Consider the following 17,644-nt stretch of genomic DNA (forward strand, 5'->3'; position numbering starts at 1 on the left):
AGATTAGATTTTTGAGTTTTTTTAAAAAATTATTAATTAAATACTATAATTCTTAATCCAATTAAAAGTTCTTTATAGTCTTAAGAAACAACTCATTAGTCTTTTTATTAATATTTTCATTAGATAAAAGATTATAATAATAAAACATAAAGAGCTTTGTAGTAATTTGATTAAAATTCAATAAATAGATTTCAAAAACGTATCGATATATAAAAGGAAGACTAATTAATTATATTAAAAAAATAATTTAAGAATTATAAAAATGAATTAATAAATTTTTCATTTAAAAAAAAAAGGTAAACTGTAATTTAGTCCATCTGTTTCAGTGAAATATAACCTTTCGTCTCTCTATTTTAAAAAAACATTCAATTTAATCATTCACATTCAGTTAACCTTCTGTTTATTTTAATAAAAATGATTAAACTACCATTTTCTCCTCAACCTTCTCATTCTTTTTCTGATCCTCTTCTTCCTTTTCTCCTCCTCCTTCTTCTTTGTTGGGATGGAGTGAATACTGTTTGATTGAGTTTTTTTACTTAAAGAGTAGTTTAATCATTTTTATTAAAATAAATAAAAGGTTAACCGAAAATTTAACGGTAGAGACTATTTTATAATTTTTTTAAATATAAAAAATTAAATTAAAAATTTTTTAAAATAGAGAGACGATATGTTATATTTCATTAGATCAAATAGATTAAATTACAGTTTACCCTTAGAAAAAAAAAAAAAACTCCTCAATACAACTACAAAGAAACAGGAAATCAATAAATCTACTTTTATAATGAAAAAGAGATATTTTCATTAGAAAACCCAGATTTGCTATGGCGTTGATCTTTTTCTTTTCTTGAGATTAAAATGGTAATTTATTATTTATATATAAATATTTTTTAAATACTAATTACGGTTCAAAGAGTTCTTGTGGGGTGGCCTTTGTTGCCGTTAGTGATAAGCACGCCTGGCACTCATCATTCCCTCCAATCCCTCCCTCTATTTCTCTCTCCCTTTTTCCTTTTTTCTCTCTCTCTCTTTAGCTTTTCTCTCTCTAAATTTTATTAGCTATTCTTTCTCATCCTCCTCTTGTTAGCCTCTCTCCTTCTCTCAACCTTTTCCCTCACTGTACCAGCTTTTCTCTGCCTCTTCTATTCCGGGAAAATTAATAGAGAAAGTGAAAAAACTGGTTCTCTCATAATTTTGGTCATTAGATTGGATCTGGGCTGCGCCTTTATTGCGATATCTCTTCCAAATACCAGGTATTTCTGTTTCGAGATTGATAATTTTGTTCGTTTTCATTCGCTTTTAATGCTTTTAACATCTGGGTTTTGAATTAAACTCTCCTTTGCTAAATCCATGAATAGTTGAATTGAACGTGGGATTGTATATTTGTATTGTTTTCTTTAATGAATTGCTATTGGACGTAGCAATTTTCTGTTCTTTATAGTTTCGTTTGTTTGTTTTCGGTCGTGGGTATTTGATCTGGTTTTTAGCCAGCTGTGAGTTTTCAGAAAACTCTTTAGAAATGAATTCTGATTGATCTGGGCTGTATTAGCTGATTTTGTTATGAGATTTGGCTCAAAATGGCAATGGTGAGCAACATGATCTCTTTTTTTTTTTCTGTTTTTTTTTGTGTGAATATTTGTATTGTACTTTTCGAGGCATATGGTGTTATTGAATTTCGATATTTGTGAAACTCAAAATATCATGTTGTTAGAATGTTGGATTTATTATTTCCTCATTTCTATGGAAGTATGCGTGGATTACTTTCTACGAGTATTTTATTATTTTTCCAAAATGTTTTTCTTTGGCACTTCGGGTTCTGATAATTGGTTGGTGTCTCAAATGCTTTGTGGCTGAAACTTCGTCCACTGATTCAAACATTACCTGGCTTCACATTTAAATGCATTATTGTTTTTGTTTCCAAGTGTTATTTTAGTCTCTTGTAAGTATAGCTTTTCATTTGTTCAGTTGCCCATCTTTACACCACCATGTAATGTTGTTGGAACATTGTGTTTGATGCGAGGTCCTACTTTGATAGGCAGAAAGTTGTCAGGTTTAATTGGTTGACTGAACAAACAGATGGGAGATTGAATGACCAGCAATTATTTGAGGCTAATTTCCGATTCCATCTAGTTGATGGACTTTTTTTCTAATTTTTTTAATGTTATTTATTACCAAAACTTTGCATTTCTAGAATTCTAAGTTCCTTTTAGTTGCTTGCATTATGTATTCTGTTGATGTTGGATGTTGTTATATTAATGACTCAAAAGTCTAGTATGTTCTGGAAGCGCCTCTACTTTGAGTGAGAGATATATTAACTCAATAGGATGGAAGATTATTTCCTATGTAGCGTACAACTCCTTATTATAGTGTTATTTCTAAATTGAGTGGGATTCTTATTAAGGATTGAGGGACTAATACTATAAATACAATTATTATGGAGATTTTTTTGGTTTTTGTGCATTGAAGAGAAAAGGACGTAATTCAAGAGGGAGGGACTGAGTCCATCACAAGTCACAACCATGGAAGGATCATGGTTATGAAGTTAAAGTACCAAGTATTCTATTATTTCTAGAGGAGAATGAGATGACAAACTATTTTATTTGCTATGCTGTAGAGTATTGAGGTTGTTGGTAAAGTTGTAAATATATTTATTATGTTTAAAGGAGATGAGAATAACAGAATAATATATTTATTAGGAGTAGTTTAAAGTGAGGGATCTCATGGGTGTAGTTTAGATGATGAGTAGTTACATAGCTTTGAGCTTGTAGATGTAATTATTATTTGAATATAGTGAACGATGATGTATTTGTGGATATGGCCTTATATTGAGAGGGTTAACCATGTAAATTTTTTCTAATGTTGTTTGATTCATTTCCTGTGGGTTTACTGCTTCCACAGTCACAATGAGGTATATTTTTATCGAACAAAGGTAACAACTTTAGTGATGAACTAATTCTGACTGCAAATAAAAACATCATTAGAGTACTTACTGAATCTACTAGGGTGTACTTGAATAGCATTTCTATTTCGTATTGAATGATATTGTATTGTACTTTCATTCTCAACTTGTGAAGCAGCAATAGGAAAAAACTAGCAGACGTGTGAGTGAAATTTGCAAGACTAGAACCTTTGGAAAGATGAGATTGGAAGAGATTGTTAGACAAAGGCTCCATTTGTTTACCTGGAAAATATTTTCCAAAAAAAAAAAAACATATTTTCTGTTGTTTGATTCCAATAATAAACAATAGAAGTTGTTAATGGATTTTTGTATGAAAAGTTTAGTGGTGTTAATAAGATTCTTAGAGTCTAGAAAAATCTTTTTTCTGAAAAGATGTCATTTTCTTTAAAAATGACTTGAAATTTCCAGTGGCCAGAAAATTATTTTCCATTTAAGTAATTTTTCTAAGTGCTCCAAACATAAAAAAATTTTTAAAAAATTTCCCTGGAAAATATTTTCTGTCAAAAAACAAACCTAAATTGTAAACATTCTGATGATAATCTGTGAAAATGTCTATGTAGCATACCAATAACTTAAATGGGATTCTCAATTCTGGAATTATTTAGGAGACTCTCCTGGCTAGGCATGATGTACTAGTCATGTTTGACAACTTTTTTACTGGTGTTCAGTTTAATGATTCTTTTTCCTAACTGGAAGTCTCGGTACATCATCTTTGTCTCCATTTTACAGAGTTATGTCCTGAATCTATTTGTTTATATGCTTCCTATAGCAGTCTATATCTTGTTTACTGTTCCATTTTTTAAAAAATGGTGCCTGTTCTATTTCAGGGCACTCTTGTTCTGTATTCCAGCCAAAGCGTTGGAAATACAAATAATTGAAAAGCAGAAACAATATGGCTGTTTCCATGAGGGATCTGGATCCAGCATTCCAAGGAGCTGGACAGAAGGCGTATCCTTAATGAAATAATATGGGATCTTTGTTTTTTCATTAATATTTTGAATTTCTTCACAACAGTTGCATTTGCATACAGTAGAATAGTTTCATAATGAATCAAGGGAGTAGGGTTTTTGCTACTGCTGCTTTTAATTTTTTATTTATCTTTTCATGTAATACTGTCCTTAACCAATATATAGGGGACTTGAGATATGGCGGATTGAAAACTTTCATCCTGTTCCTGTCCCAAAATCTTCTTATGGGAAGTTTTTCGTGGGTGACTCCTATGTTGTTTTGAAGGTTAGTGGTGTCTTTACCATCTGTATGTGTTTTATATTCTTTGCATATATGCTCTATTTTACTCTGATAGATATAGGCTTGATATTATCAGCTAGATTGTTGGCGATGGGATTTTTCTCCATTTTCTTTATTGTGATGTTGGATCCACAAGATAGGGATGGTGAGACACGTGAGAATGAGTATGGACTTCCATTATCTTGACCATTAGGGAGTGTCTTAATGTTTTTCTGTGGATTCAGAAACATTTGGAAGAGATCCAACATCAAAATTTAACTTGATTTTTAGGACTACTACTTTCTTGTGTATTTTTGTAGCTATATTTGGATTTCTACATCTTGATTTTCATGCTGTTACTGTACTATTGCTCCTTGTTTATGTTTTGTTTACCTTGGTGTCATGTATAGAAAAGAAAAACTGCTGATGTGAAACTGTGCTCTATCTTCTAATAAATGTTTTGTTCAAATATAAATTATAATTGTAAATATGGTTCTAGTAATGCTAAGTAGGAAAACAACCTCTCCAAAACCAATCCATCAGTTGGAAGTATTTTATTTTGGTCTAGAGGTGATTGATATTTCTTTTCTCTGCTACTTATGGGAATGCATAATTTCATCAATATTTTTTTTTGATGTGATGCCACTTTTCCCTTTGCAGACAACTTCACTAAAAAGTGGTGCCTTACGACATGAGATTCATTATTGGCTGGGTAAAGATACCTCTCAGGTGATTGTTTTTCTCATATTTTGTTGTTTGTTATTGTTGGTATCTTGCTCCTTGCCTTGTCATGTTTGACCATGACACTTTTAAATATAGGATGAAGCAGGTTGTGCTGCCATCAAAACAATTGAACTTGATGCAGCACTTGGAGGTCGTGCAGTACAGTATCGTGAAGTACAGGGCCATGAAACAGAGAAGTTCCTATCTTATTTTAAACCATGTATTATACCTCAAGAAGGTGGTGTTGCTTCTGGGTTCAAACATGCCGAGGCTGAAGAACACCAGACTCGCTTGTTTGTCTGCAAAGGAAAGCGCGTTGTTCATGTGAAAGAGGCAAGAACAGCTAGCTTGTACCAGTGATGAAAAATTACTATCAAGATTCATCATGCATATTTGTCTCCATGTTAAGGTTTTATTTTTAATTTTATTTCTGCTGATAGGTTCCTTTTGCTCGATCGTCACTCAACCATGATGATATTTTTGTTCTTGATACTGAGTCAAAAATTTTTCAATTTAATGGTTCCAACTCATCTATCCAAGAGAGAGCTAAAGCATTAGAAGTAGTCCAGTATATTAAGGACACTTATCACGATGGAAAATGCGAGGTAGCTGCCATTGGTAAGTGGAGCACTACATTGGAAAGTCAAATATTACACTGAAATGGCTACTGCATTTTTTTTATATAAAACAAATCTAATTTTTGCACGCATTACAGAGGATGGGAAATTGATGGCTGATGCTGAAACTGGGGAATTCTGGGGTTTGTTTGGGGGTTTTGCTCCACTTCCTAGGAAAACAAGCACTGATGAGGATAAGATTGCTGATTCTCATTCTACTAAGCTGTTTCGGTAATGATGTGGTCTGCTTTTGCCTTGGTTTTTTGTTCTAACTCTATGTTTATTTTTGCCATATTTAATACCAAATTTGATGGCAATGCCAATTATTTTCTAATCTTTCTAGAAATTTAAGTTTTGTTGAGATCAGATCCCTTGGTATGTAATTCTGATGGAAGTGTTTTCCCTTTAAGGGTTGAGAAGGGGCAGGCAAAACCTGTTGATGCAGATTCTTTGACAAGGGAATTACTAGACACTAATAAGTGCTATATTCTAGATTGTGGATTGGAAGTGTTTGTATGGATGGGGAGAAATACCTCACTTGATGAAAGAAAGGCTGCGAGTGGAGCTGCAGAGGTATTGCTTAGTCCTTTCATTTTCAATATGGACTTGGTCATCTAGGGTAATTGTTGATATTGGATTGCTTATCAGGAGTTAGTCCATGGAGCGAATAGACCAAAGTCCCACATTATTCGTGTAATTGAGGGCTTTGAGACAGTGATGTTCCGGTCAAAGTTTGAATCATGGCCACAGACAACTGATGTAGCTGTGTCTGAGGATGGTAGAGGCAAAGTTGCAGGTTAGTAACTCAATGTTTTAGAGTTTTAATGTTCATGCATTTTGGTTTTCTACCCAATTATCTATTATAATCAGCATTAATCACACTAATACTACTATCCATTGGTCCTGATATTTTATTATCACTAGCATGCTGAAGTTTTCTTAGCTCTTATTTGTTGGTCAGAAACTCAACGTTTTAGAGGTTTTAATGTTCTTGCATTTTGGTTTTCTACCCAATTATCTATTATAATCAGCATTAATCTCACTAATATTACTATCCATTGGTCCTCATATTTTATTATCACTAACATGCTGAAGTTTTCTTAGTCCATATTTGTTGGTGATACTGCAGCACTTCTAAGGCGGCAAGGGGTAAATGTCAAGGGCCTTTTGAAAGCTGCCCCTCCAAAGGAAGAACCTCAACTGTATATTGATGTCACAGGACATCTTCAGGTGCTGTCTCTATTTCCCTTTTTCTAATAATTACTCTATTTCCCTTTTTCTAATAATTACTCTATTTATCTTTTTCTAATAATTTCTCTATTTTCCTTTTTCTAATAATTTGTTCAACTGAGATTCTAGATTTAGGAGGCTGGTTCTTAATTTATTTTCCTCTTCGGATTTACATCTTTAATATCATGCAATTCACTGAAGGAGAATCTTAGAATGTGCACCCAAAATTTACAGAAGGAAACTATTAGCATTTAGGTTTAAGGTTTTTGTTTCTTAAATTCTTTTTTCAACAATGGTGCTCTTACATATATTTTGCTTCCCTTGGATCCAATATCAAGCATCTGCCTGTTCCATCCCCCATTTTTACCAGAATGGGAAGGTAATTCGGGCTTAGCTGTGTATTATTTTTTGCAGAGCAGGATGATGTTGCCTAAAAGACACATGGATTACATGAAATAGAATTCCACTGGAATTAGCTCTGAATTGTGTAAATAAAGTAGGAAAGTGATAAGTTGTGCCTTATGCTTGGGGAACATGACATTTTATTAGAGGTGTTTAAAAGATTCTAGAAATGTTGCTAAAATGCCAAAGAACCATAGATCGAACAAGCAAATTATGGGAGATGCACTATTTGTGTGAACAAGTATATCAATAAGCAAAAGTTTAAGAGAAGAGAACCTTAAAAATGAGTTTCCTGTGGTTTTGATAAATTATTGCAACTTCAAGTTTCTCTATCTATGAAATGCTTCTTGGCATTTTGTAGATGCATCTTTTTATTTTCTGCCCTCTATGATCAATTACATCTACATACGTCCATGTGGAACAATAACACATGGTCATTATACTTCATAGTAATCCATGTCGCAGACTGATAAATAACACTGTGATCATGTTGCTACTTATATTTCCAAGCTTGATTGCACAGGTTTGGCATGTGGATGGCCAGGAAAAGATTCTCCTTCAAGCTTCAGATCAGTCAAAATTTTACAGTGGAGATTGCTATATTTTTCAGTATTCATATCCAGGAGATGACAAGGAGGAATACCTTATAGGAACATGGTTTGGGAAGAAGAGCGTTGAGGTAAATTTCAGTCATATTCTACTAACTTTATTCCTTCCTCTATCCCTCTCCCTGTTGATTATGCTCTCAAATCCCCTTTGAAAGAGGCTTGACCAATAATGAGAGTGTTTGAAAGATCTTTAACTTACTCATTTCTCTGTATGGCTTGTGGGTTGGCTTGCTTGTGTGAGTAAAGTGGTGCAACCATTAATGAGAAATTGTTACGAGAAACAGTTGTGGACATTCTGTTTTGTTGTAGAATGCATTTTCTAGTTTTTTTTTTTTTTTTTTAATTTCTCTGTTCTTCAGTTTCCTATTTTTCAAATAGAAAATTGAAAAATTAGAAACTCTAGCTTTGTGCAAAGTCGGATAATCTCTATGTAACTTGTTTTCCACAGGGTTGCTGAAAAATTAGTTGGTACAAATTTCTCATGCAAGCTTGTATTTCTCTCCATTTTGGACAAGTTATTTGCTCTAGTGTATTCTGAATGCCAATTTTTAGATTATCTTTTTATGTCATTATCTCGACATTATTAGATTCTTGGACATTTTCTTTTTCAACTTCTCATTTTGGTTCTTAGAGCTCACGTGATGCATCTCACTCAATTTTGTTAGATGTCAATATTGATTTGTCGCAGTACATATTTCGCCACCTCTCCCCTCCTCCCCTTGCTTTCTCAATCTCTTTAATATGGACAATTAGATATTTCATGTGTGTCTAATTGGCTTGTTCTGTAGGTGTAATGTCTTGTCTTGTTTCCTTCCCTCGCTGTTTGTAATCATTGTTTGGGTTCTTTTGCTAATTGTGAGAAGTGAAATTTGCAAAAAGATAAAATGGCACTTCTTGTAGCTAAATTATGCTTATTCTTTATCATGTAATGCAAAATGCAAATAGACTTTTTTTTGGGGGGTTTTCAATTGTATATGGTCTAAACTTTATATACACATCAATTAATTGTATTTGTTTGTGTTGACTTCTATTGGGTAATAGCAATAAAGAAGCTACCGTCTGGTCCAGTGGCATATTTACCATCCAGATTGATAAAATTGATACCCCTGCTTTCTATGGATCTGTTTGGTTAGATGTTGCTTTTCTGTAGATTGCTGATTATGAAATTGCCTTTTTAAAAAGGAGCTAACTCGTTTGCTAATAAAATAAGAAATTTTCGTTAAGTTAAACAGATGTTTATTATGTGTTTGGTAAAGTTCTGTTTGAAATGTTGTTATGGGAAAAATACCAAAAAGGGCATATAACCAGTAACAATTTATTATTAAAATTTTAATTATACCAACTTTGGACAATCAATTAGATTTAATTTTGAAACTTTTAAGTTGATTAGTATTAGTACATTTTTCATGATTTGGAGAACTTTTTAAATTGATGAAATATTTATAATCTAACCTTTTCTTTCCTTTGAGGAGTTGAAAATTTTTTACCACATTTTCTCAGGAATCAAATAGGAAGTACTCAATTAAAGGAAAAAGATAAAGACGAATGAAGTGTTTGAAGAAGAAAAAAAAAATACTAACATTTTTGTATTTATATTAAATCACTGAGGAAAGATTTGTATGACGAAATTATAAAACTGCTGCCCGGTCATTGGAAAACAGCTGTTTTGGAAAGCATAATTTTGCTGTTTTTTCAAAACCTTGGTGGTGGTCTAAACCTTGGATTCAAGATTAACCAAACACATTTTAAAACTACTTCTTAACCAAAACCAGCTTTTTACCCTCTGAAATGCAACCACAAATAGTCCTTATGTTATTGTATAGAAGTGTAAAAGTACCAATATTTTTACATGACAATATGTTTTATGCGTTAGTTTGCAACTTATAACTCATTTCCGATTGATTTATAGGAGGAAAGAGCTTCTGCTATTTCACTAGCAAGCAAGATGGTTGAATCATTAAAGTTTCTTCCCTGCCAGGTAGTTTCTCTTGCAAGTGTTTGCTTTTGTCAAAATGTTGAGATGTAATTTCTTGGAGCTCTTTCTGATCCTATTCTACAATTTCTTAGGCTTGCTTCTATGAAGGAAATGAACCAATTCAGTTCTTTATAATCATGCAGAGTTTTATTGTTTTTAAGGTTTGTTGGAATTTTAGATACAGCGTTGCAAGCTTCAAATAAGAATTCATTCATTGTTTATAGTTTAGCCTCGACCTTTTCCAAACATGCTATCAGATCAACTAATTTACATGTTTATTAGGGTGGTCTTAGCACTGGATACAAGACCTGTATTGTGGAGAAGGAACTCCCAGATGAGACATATAGGGAGGATGGCCTTGCATTATTTCGCGTTCAGGGTTCTGGACCAGATAATATGCAAGCAATACAAGTTGAACCAGTATGTCAATCTCTTTTATTATCACCTACTGGAACTTTTTTGTTATGCAATTTTAAATGTTTAAGCTAGAACTCAATTTAGGATATGGAAGTTTTGACTATGGAGTCTGATTGCTTATTTTAATACCCAGCAATTTGATTGCATGAAGAATTCAGAAATGTTTTTAATTTTCTTAAACTTCTTTTCCTGATACCCTTGTTTGGGATAAAAACTTTTTACTAGAACTCAATTCAATTCTTTTCTATCAATTTTCTTATTTGGAATGGAAAAATTCATTTATTTTTTAACTTATAAAATTTTCATTTTTCAAAGAAAAAGAATTCATATATGATTTTGTAAGAATTCATTTGAATTCTTTTCTTGCAAAATAAATCATGCCAAACGGAAGGGATACAGTCCTTGTTTCATTCTCTAGTTGAGCAAAAATCATTTGTAAGTTCTAAATCATTTGAACTTCTTTAAATTCGGATTTTCAATCAGTGTGTTGTCATGAAAATTGTGTAACTAGTCCTTTATCTTGAACTCTGCGTATTCAATTTCTATGAAATAAGCTTCAGTGAGCTCTTTAATTTGTTGTTCCCAAATCCCATTCCTACCATTTTTAATTTGTGAAGTAAGTTTACTTAAAAGTTTGTCACTTGTGTTCATCTTTCTAGCTTTCTAGTTTCTACTTTCTACACCTCTTTAATCTGCTTGTACTATGTTTTTATTCTTATGTTAAATAGGGTAATGATTTTATCAAGTTTGAAAGCAAATTATATTTCTAATTATGGGCTTTCGCATATGTGTGTAAATGTGAATGAATCCCTTTCTGGGACTCATACAAATAGCAAACAGTCACATAAAGGGCATATTTTACTTTTCACTTTCAACTGAATATTAATTTCGCACTATACAATACTTCTCTAGTAAATAAGTGTAGACAGTCAATACTTTCACATTTGACAATACACAGCTACTTGCTAAGTATATTTTGATTCTGCTTGAATTTCCTAAGAGAATAATTACTTGAAGGCTAGAAGGGGATAATCTGAGGATGACATGGTATCCTCCCAAATTGATGCACAATGCAATTTGCTTGTATTCATTTCAGCAGCACCGTAAGAGATCTCATTTATACAACCACCTTATAGAAAGATTTGCAGTATGTGGCTTGCCAGGCTAGTTGTCGTAACTGCAATAGTGTTTTCTGGCTACGTGTTGGATATGGATCTAGTTTCTAACTAATGCACATTTTGTAGCTGCACTACTATTTTCTATATGAGATGACATGTTTCTTTTTTAATTGAACTCCAATCAGGTTGCATCGTCTCTGAATTCCGCTCACTGTTACATATTGCACAATGACTCTACCATCTTTACATGGTCTGGGAACCTTACAACCAATGATGACCAGGAACTTGTGGAAAGGCTGTTGGATCTGATAAAGGTTTGATGAATCTTCTTAATGATTTCTTTAACCAGTTTGATTTAAGATATACAGATTTCTCGAGTTATTTGGTGTAGTAAAATATATATAATGGACTGATGGAGCAAGCTGGGAGCAGCCTAATAGATTTATTTTGAAAAAATGGCTATACTGGTTCCCATGCCAAAGCATTAATTTAGACTTAGTTCATTTCAAATGGTAATAAGAATATTCTGGAAGGTTGAATAGGCCTTATAGTTAATACCGAGTCTTGAATTTATGTTAATTTGGGAATTGCAAAATTTAATTTGATGTAGAAAAATTTTGGATCTAGTGTAATATGTGATTTAATTATGTATCTCAGTTTTAATCTATGTTTCGATTCTTGCAAGGGAAAAAGAGTTGCATACTTGGTGAAGGCTTGCTAATGCCCAAGTGATTATTCATGCGGTTTAAATGAATGAGAATAGAGAGAGAGAGAGAGAGAAGTGGTAAGGGAATCTCCTATTTGGGTGGGAAAACATTCGAATAAACAAAAAGTACTTATTTAGAGAACTAATTAATACAATATTATATTACGCATAATATAAAAGCCTCATTCTATATGGAGTTTTATCTTTATTTATAGATCTAACAACCTATTTGATAGTTATGAGATTCGTTGACTTTGGATAAGTGCAGTGGAATGTGGAATACAGGTTGGATGACATCCTATGGGCATTGGATGGTCTTTTAACTAATTGTATTGACTGCAAACTGAGAAAGGAGTTAAAGGGCCAAGTAGGGCTATCCTACTTGTCTCTTTGATGCCCAAGTCAGCGGATGGGGTAGTAATAAGGGTTCAAAGAGAGTAAATAAAGTCTAGACAAGAAGAATATCTATGAGAGAGTAAGTGAGAATATGTTTTACCTAGTATCTATGGGGATTATATAGTGTTATCTAGCCAGTAAGGGTGTGGTATGTACCTAACTAAAACAAGTGGAGAACTATGGGGCATCATTTGATTGGTGTATGTTCTAGAAGTAGGTCATGTGAATTATCCTTAAGGTAGACTGCATCTTTTTTGTACTTAACTATGTTAGTGGTAGTCTCCGGTGACATAAAGGTCTGTACTTTATTACTACAACTATGTCATTATCTCGTCTGAATATGAGTCCCTCGAGCCTCTAGCATTTTCAGTTGGCTATTAAATGCCTATAGTTGGCTTGTGGTGACTTGCAATACTAGTTATTAATGATGGAATATCTCCTTTTTTTTGCTGAAAAAAATAATAGAAAAAAAAATATTTGAAATAACATTGAAGAACTTAGATGTCACAAAGGAGGTTGTGCCTTTGAACATGAGGCTTTGGATATGGTGAGTTGGTGACAGTAGGTTATTGTTTATATGAACCATAAGCACTATTATTTTCTTATAGCTGCATAATTGATTTGTTTGACTTTTTTTTTTTTTTTAATTTATGCAATAAATGTAGAAAAAAGTCAATCATGAAAATAAATATGTCAAAGACAAAAAAAAAGGGAATATCAAAGCATTGGTTTGCAATCAAAAGTTCACAAGTCTACTATAAAATACATTTTATTTGCAACAGACTTCATTTAAGGTCTATTCTAAAAGAAATTCGATTGGAAACAGATGCACTTTCAATATTGCTTTATTATTATTATTTATGTGTTAACTCTTAAACAAAAACTCATCCACAAGTTAATAAATTAAACAGAGGATGTGCAACATGTATATAATAATCAATGTACTATTACAAATGTATTAACATAAATTTGAGCCTCGTCATAGTTCTTTACAAGTAATGAGGATTTAGGGATTGGATCGAGGTGCTATATCAATTCTCAGCTCTATTAGAAACGACAATATTTTCATTTTATCAGATAGCACATTTTTCTGGGTTAGCTTGAAGTCCCTAGGGGTGACAAACAAACAGCCATAATAAACTACTACATATAAAAGGTGTCTTAGAGCATAAACCTTCACACTTTGTTGTCTTGGTTGATCAACTCAACTCAAAGGTTTTATGAGTAATCAAATCCTTGAGTTGCCTATCTCAAATGCCTTTATGCATAATATTTCTGGTAAATCTCTTGTTAATTACTTCTTTTTTGCTTATGAACTTTCTGCAGCCAAATTTACAGACCAAGCCACAAAAGGAGGGTTCAGAATCTGAGCAATTTTGGGAGCTGTTAGGAGGAAAAACTGAATATCCCAGCCAAAAGGTTGCAAGGGAAGCTGAAAGGGATCCACACCTTTTCTCTTGCACATTCTTGAAGGGTAGGGAAATTGCTGTTTTTGCTGGTATATTCATTCCACTATCTTCTATTTTTGTTTTTATCTTATTTACAACTGTAAATATTTGATTCCTAATAGTTCTCTTTCTTGGTCTTAATACTGCCAAAATGCATGCTGATCTGCAGGAAATCTGAAGGTGTGTATGCTTTATGGTTTATCATTTCTTAATAATAATCCTGATGTATTTTTAAGTTATGCACTTGTGCCTGTATTCAACCTTGTTGTTTTCAAAAATTATTACCAGTTCAGTATGCATTAATGTGTTGATGGATTTTGGAACCAGTAGTCCTCCTGATGGCTTCTATTATGTTGTGTTGATAAAAAATATATTGCAGGTTTTACACCATGGTTGTAACTTGCGTTTGTTATTGCAGGTGGTTGAGATATACAACTTTACCCAGGATGATTTAATGACTGAAGACATATTCATCTTGGATTGTCACTCTGATATCTTTGTCTGGGTAGGGCAACAGGTTGACTCCAAGAGCAAAACACATGCTTTAACTATTGGGGAGGTATGTTTTTGCTAGATCTTGACTGGGTGCCACAAAACAAAGCTTGCATTTGAAGTAATATACTATTTTTTTTTTTGGCCTGATGGTTGATTGAAGTTGAATTGCACTCAGCCTTGTTATTTGATTCTTAACCCTCGATGAAATTTGACTAGGCTTGGCCCCTAGATTAGTGTGGATGCTAGTTTTACAATGATTTACTGATGTATCGCCATCTGTGTTGATTTTTTTCCTTTTTTGCTGCTTGCCTTGTGCAGAAATTTCTTGAAAGTGATTTTCTGTTAGAGAAGTTATCTCATGAAACTCCTATATATATTGTTATGGAAGGGAATGAGCCACCTTTCTTCACACGTTTCTTTGAATGGGACTCTGCAAAATCTGCTGTAAGTTTAAATATAATTATGCTAAAGCAGTTACTCTGACTTGGGATATCTGCAGGAGATTTTAGTTTTTTTTCTTCATTTGAATGCAGATGCATGGAAACTCATTCCAAAGAAAACTTGCAATTGTCAAACATGGGGTTGCTCCTATAGTAGATGTAAGACGTTTTCATTTGCTTTTAAAGTTTCTCAAGACTATTACCTTTCTGAGTTTTACACGTGCGCACACACGCACATATATCTTATAATGTTCAATATTTGAATCTTGGGATCTTTCCCACTGTGTTTTCTGTTCAATTTCAAACATGGATCTGTGGTCAAATTGAAAATGTAGTGCCTGGTAATTGAAATAACACTACTTTTGATTTCCTACCTCTGTTTTTAATTTTCTTAAGACGTGGAATAAAATGAATTAACGTAATAATATGCAAACAGCCTACTCAAAAATCATTAAGGAAGAGCTATGGTATGAGATTGAAAGATCAAAGATGTACAAGATCAGTGGCAGACTACACTGGGATGGGCGAACGCAACATTTACCAGTATTTACATTTAGTGGTTCAAAGTATTCACTAATGCTGTATTTACCCTTAATAGAAGCAAAGTATACATTTAACAAGTTTAAGTCAATACAATTATGCTAAACTATTATAATTTAACTAAAATTAGATTTAATAAAAATATAATTCTATGAACTCATTAAATTTTTACTTGGCTAGATTAATAAAATAACCAACTTCCTAAACTTTTTTTGTAAGAATGAGGGAGGCTAAACTTATGAGTATATTAAAAATAAATTCACGTTTAACTTGCTCTTTATTAAAAATTTAAATTTCAGGGGAGGCGACAACCCCTGCTTCCCCCCTTCCTTAGGTCCGTTGCTGGATGGGACAGAATTTATATCTGATGTGATGCAGTTCCTGTTATTTCTGTATCTTTGTATTTATAACTTGATAACAGAATGCTAACCTTCAAATATTTTAGATTTATCTATCTCTAATTGCAAGTAAATAGACAACTTCTAGATCCATTATATGATTGTGAAACAATTCAAGTGCATGTAAATTCTAGTTTTTACTGCCATTAGATTCTTTTTAATAGACGTTAGCTGTTGTGGGTTCTTTTTAATAGACATTAGTTGCTGTCACCGTTTAGTTTAACAATTGTTTCTGATAACACATTTGCATGAATAGAAACCCAAACGAAGAACACCTGTATCCTATGGAGGAAGGTCTAGTGTGCCAGAAAAATCTCAGCGTTCCAGAAGCATGTCTTTCAGTCCTGACCGAGTTCGTGTTAGGGGCAGGTCACCAGCTTTCAATGCACTAGCTGCTAATTTTGAGAACCCTAATGCTAGGAACCTTTCAACCCCACCACCAGTTGTTAGAAAGATTTATCCAAGATCTGTGACCCCAGATTCAGGAAAGCTTGCTTCAAAATCTGCAGCTATAGAAGCTCTTACTGCATCTTTTGAGCAACCGCCACCAGCTCGACAAGTTATCATGCCTCGGTCTGTCAAAGGTATTTATTATTAAAGCTTCTTGAAGGCAGTTGATTTTCTGCTTATATCTCTTGCTGCATAAATTTGACACGAGCACTTGTCTTTTGTCAAGTGAGCCCTGAGGGACCAAAATCAACTCCTGGAAAGTTAACACCTGAGTCCAACAATAAGGAGAACTCTATGAGCACCAGAATAGAATCCCTCACTATACAGGAGGACGTGAAGGAGGGTGAAGCTGAAGATGAGGAAGGGCTTCCAATATTTCCATATGAACGCCTTACAACTAACTCAACAGATCCTGTTACTGAAATTGATGTGACAAAGCGAGAGGTGAACTATAAACAATTGGCAATACATTGCATGGCACATCCATTTATGGAATTGTTCTTAGACCTTTCTGTTTTCTTGCTGCAGACTTACCTCTCAGCCACAGAGTTTAGGGAGAAATTTGGGATGGCAAAGGATGCCTTCAATAAGATGCCAAAATGGAAACAGAACAAACTTAAAATGGCCCTTCACTTGTTCTGAGCCTCCTTCTTACCTCTGCTTAAACTTCAGCTCCCTGCAGCCTCAGCTGCAGGTGGAAGAAAGCATATATGTGAATCTGTACAAATTTTTCCCCTGAAAGAAACATTTTTAGCATCTTTGATTTCTATGAAGTATTCTAACTGCTCCACTCTGTTTCTTCATGCAGTGAGGGGAGCTCAGTTTCTCAAAAAGTGAAAGGGAAGGGACAGCATCAGTGCATTTTTAGCTGCTTCTGCTCCCAGGAAGCTTGTGTTCTTGATTGATGGACAAAACCAGAGATTTCTTTTACCCATTTATTTTTCTGTTTTCCATATGGTGGTTTGAAGTCTAGCTTTATAAAATTTTCCCCCACTTTTTGGGTTGAGTTAGTTGTTTGGTATTATTTATGGTCACAGGTTTGTTGTGAGCTTGCATTTTTGTTTTTCATTTTTCAATTGAAAAATTCATCTGTAGTGAATAGGTGATTGTGAAGCAGCCAGTTTAGGATGTAATGTACGACTGAGGATGGAAGTGTGTACAGCAGAGTGTAAAAAAGCAGTCCACTCATCATTTCATTTGTTTTTTTAATAAAAGTGTGCTTTTTTATGTCTATATTTTTCTTTCGCAGGTCTTTTATCTTCACAAACCAAGGCTTTGTGGCATTCCTGCCATTTCTGTTGGTTTTTGTTCTTGCCTTGTATGCATTCTTCTTCTTCTTCTTATATCTCATGTAATTTGTTTATTTGAGTTAAACTCTGATAATTCTTCAAAATAGTTCTTGTAAATTTCATTTTTTTCCCTTTTTGTTCTAGTGATGTTTATTTTGATCGAATTGAAAATCTCATTTCTTGTGTATTCTTTCCACCAGCCCAATATT

General features: G+C 33.4%; 1 protein-coding gene across 3 annotated transcripts; it reads left to right on the forward strand.

The window, feature by feature from the left end:
- The first annotated feature begins 966 nt into the window (after positions 1-966).
- LOC110631360 (villin-4) lies at positions 967-17,379 on the forward strand. Of its 3 annotated transcripts, none has more exons than XM_021779164.2 (24): positions 967-1,250; positions 3,784-3,904; positions 4,090-4,189; positions 4,844-4,912; positions 5,003-5,239; positions 5,347-5,524; positions 5,622-5,754; positions 5,934-6,096; positions 6,172-6,319; positions 6,653-6,753; positions 7,679-7,834; positions 9,673-9,741; positions 9,831-9,899; positions 10,021-10,158; positions 11,459-11,587; positions 13,702-13,873; positions 13,993-14,003; positions 14,242-14,382; positions 14,637-14,762; positions 14,852-14,917; positions 15,953-16,280; positions 16,373-16,590; positions 16,675-16,840; positions 16,955-17,379. In XM_021779164.2, exons 2-23 carry the CDS (start codon positions 3,849-3,851, stop codon positions 16,786-16,788), a joined length of 2,922 nt encoding a protein of 973 aa, XP_021634856.1. In that variant the 5' UTR covers positions 967-1,250; positions 3,784-3,848; the 3' UTR covers positions 16,789-16,840; positions 16,955-17,379. The 3 variants fall into 3 exon arrangements, with proteins under 3 accessions (XP_021634856.1, XP_021634855.1, XP_021634857.1); XM_021779163.2 differs by having other exon boundaries at positions 968-1,250; positions 16,675-16,866; XM_021779165.2 differs by having other exon boundaries at positions 969-1,250; positions 13,702-13,849; positions 16,675-16,866.
- Positions 17,380-17,644: the final 265 nt, after the last annotated feature.

The sequence above is a fragment of the Manihot esculenta genome, chromosome 14 (genome assembly GCF_001659605.2).
Source record: "Manihot esculenta cultivar AM560-2 chromosome 14, M.esculenta_v8, whole genome shotgun sequence".
Classification (NCBI taxonomy): Eukaryota; Viridiplantae; Streptophyta; class Magnoliopsida; order Malpighiales; family Euphorbiaceae; genus Manihot; species Manihot esculenta.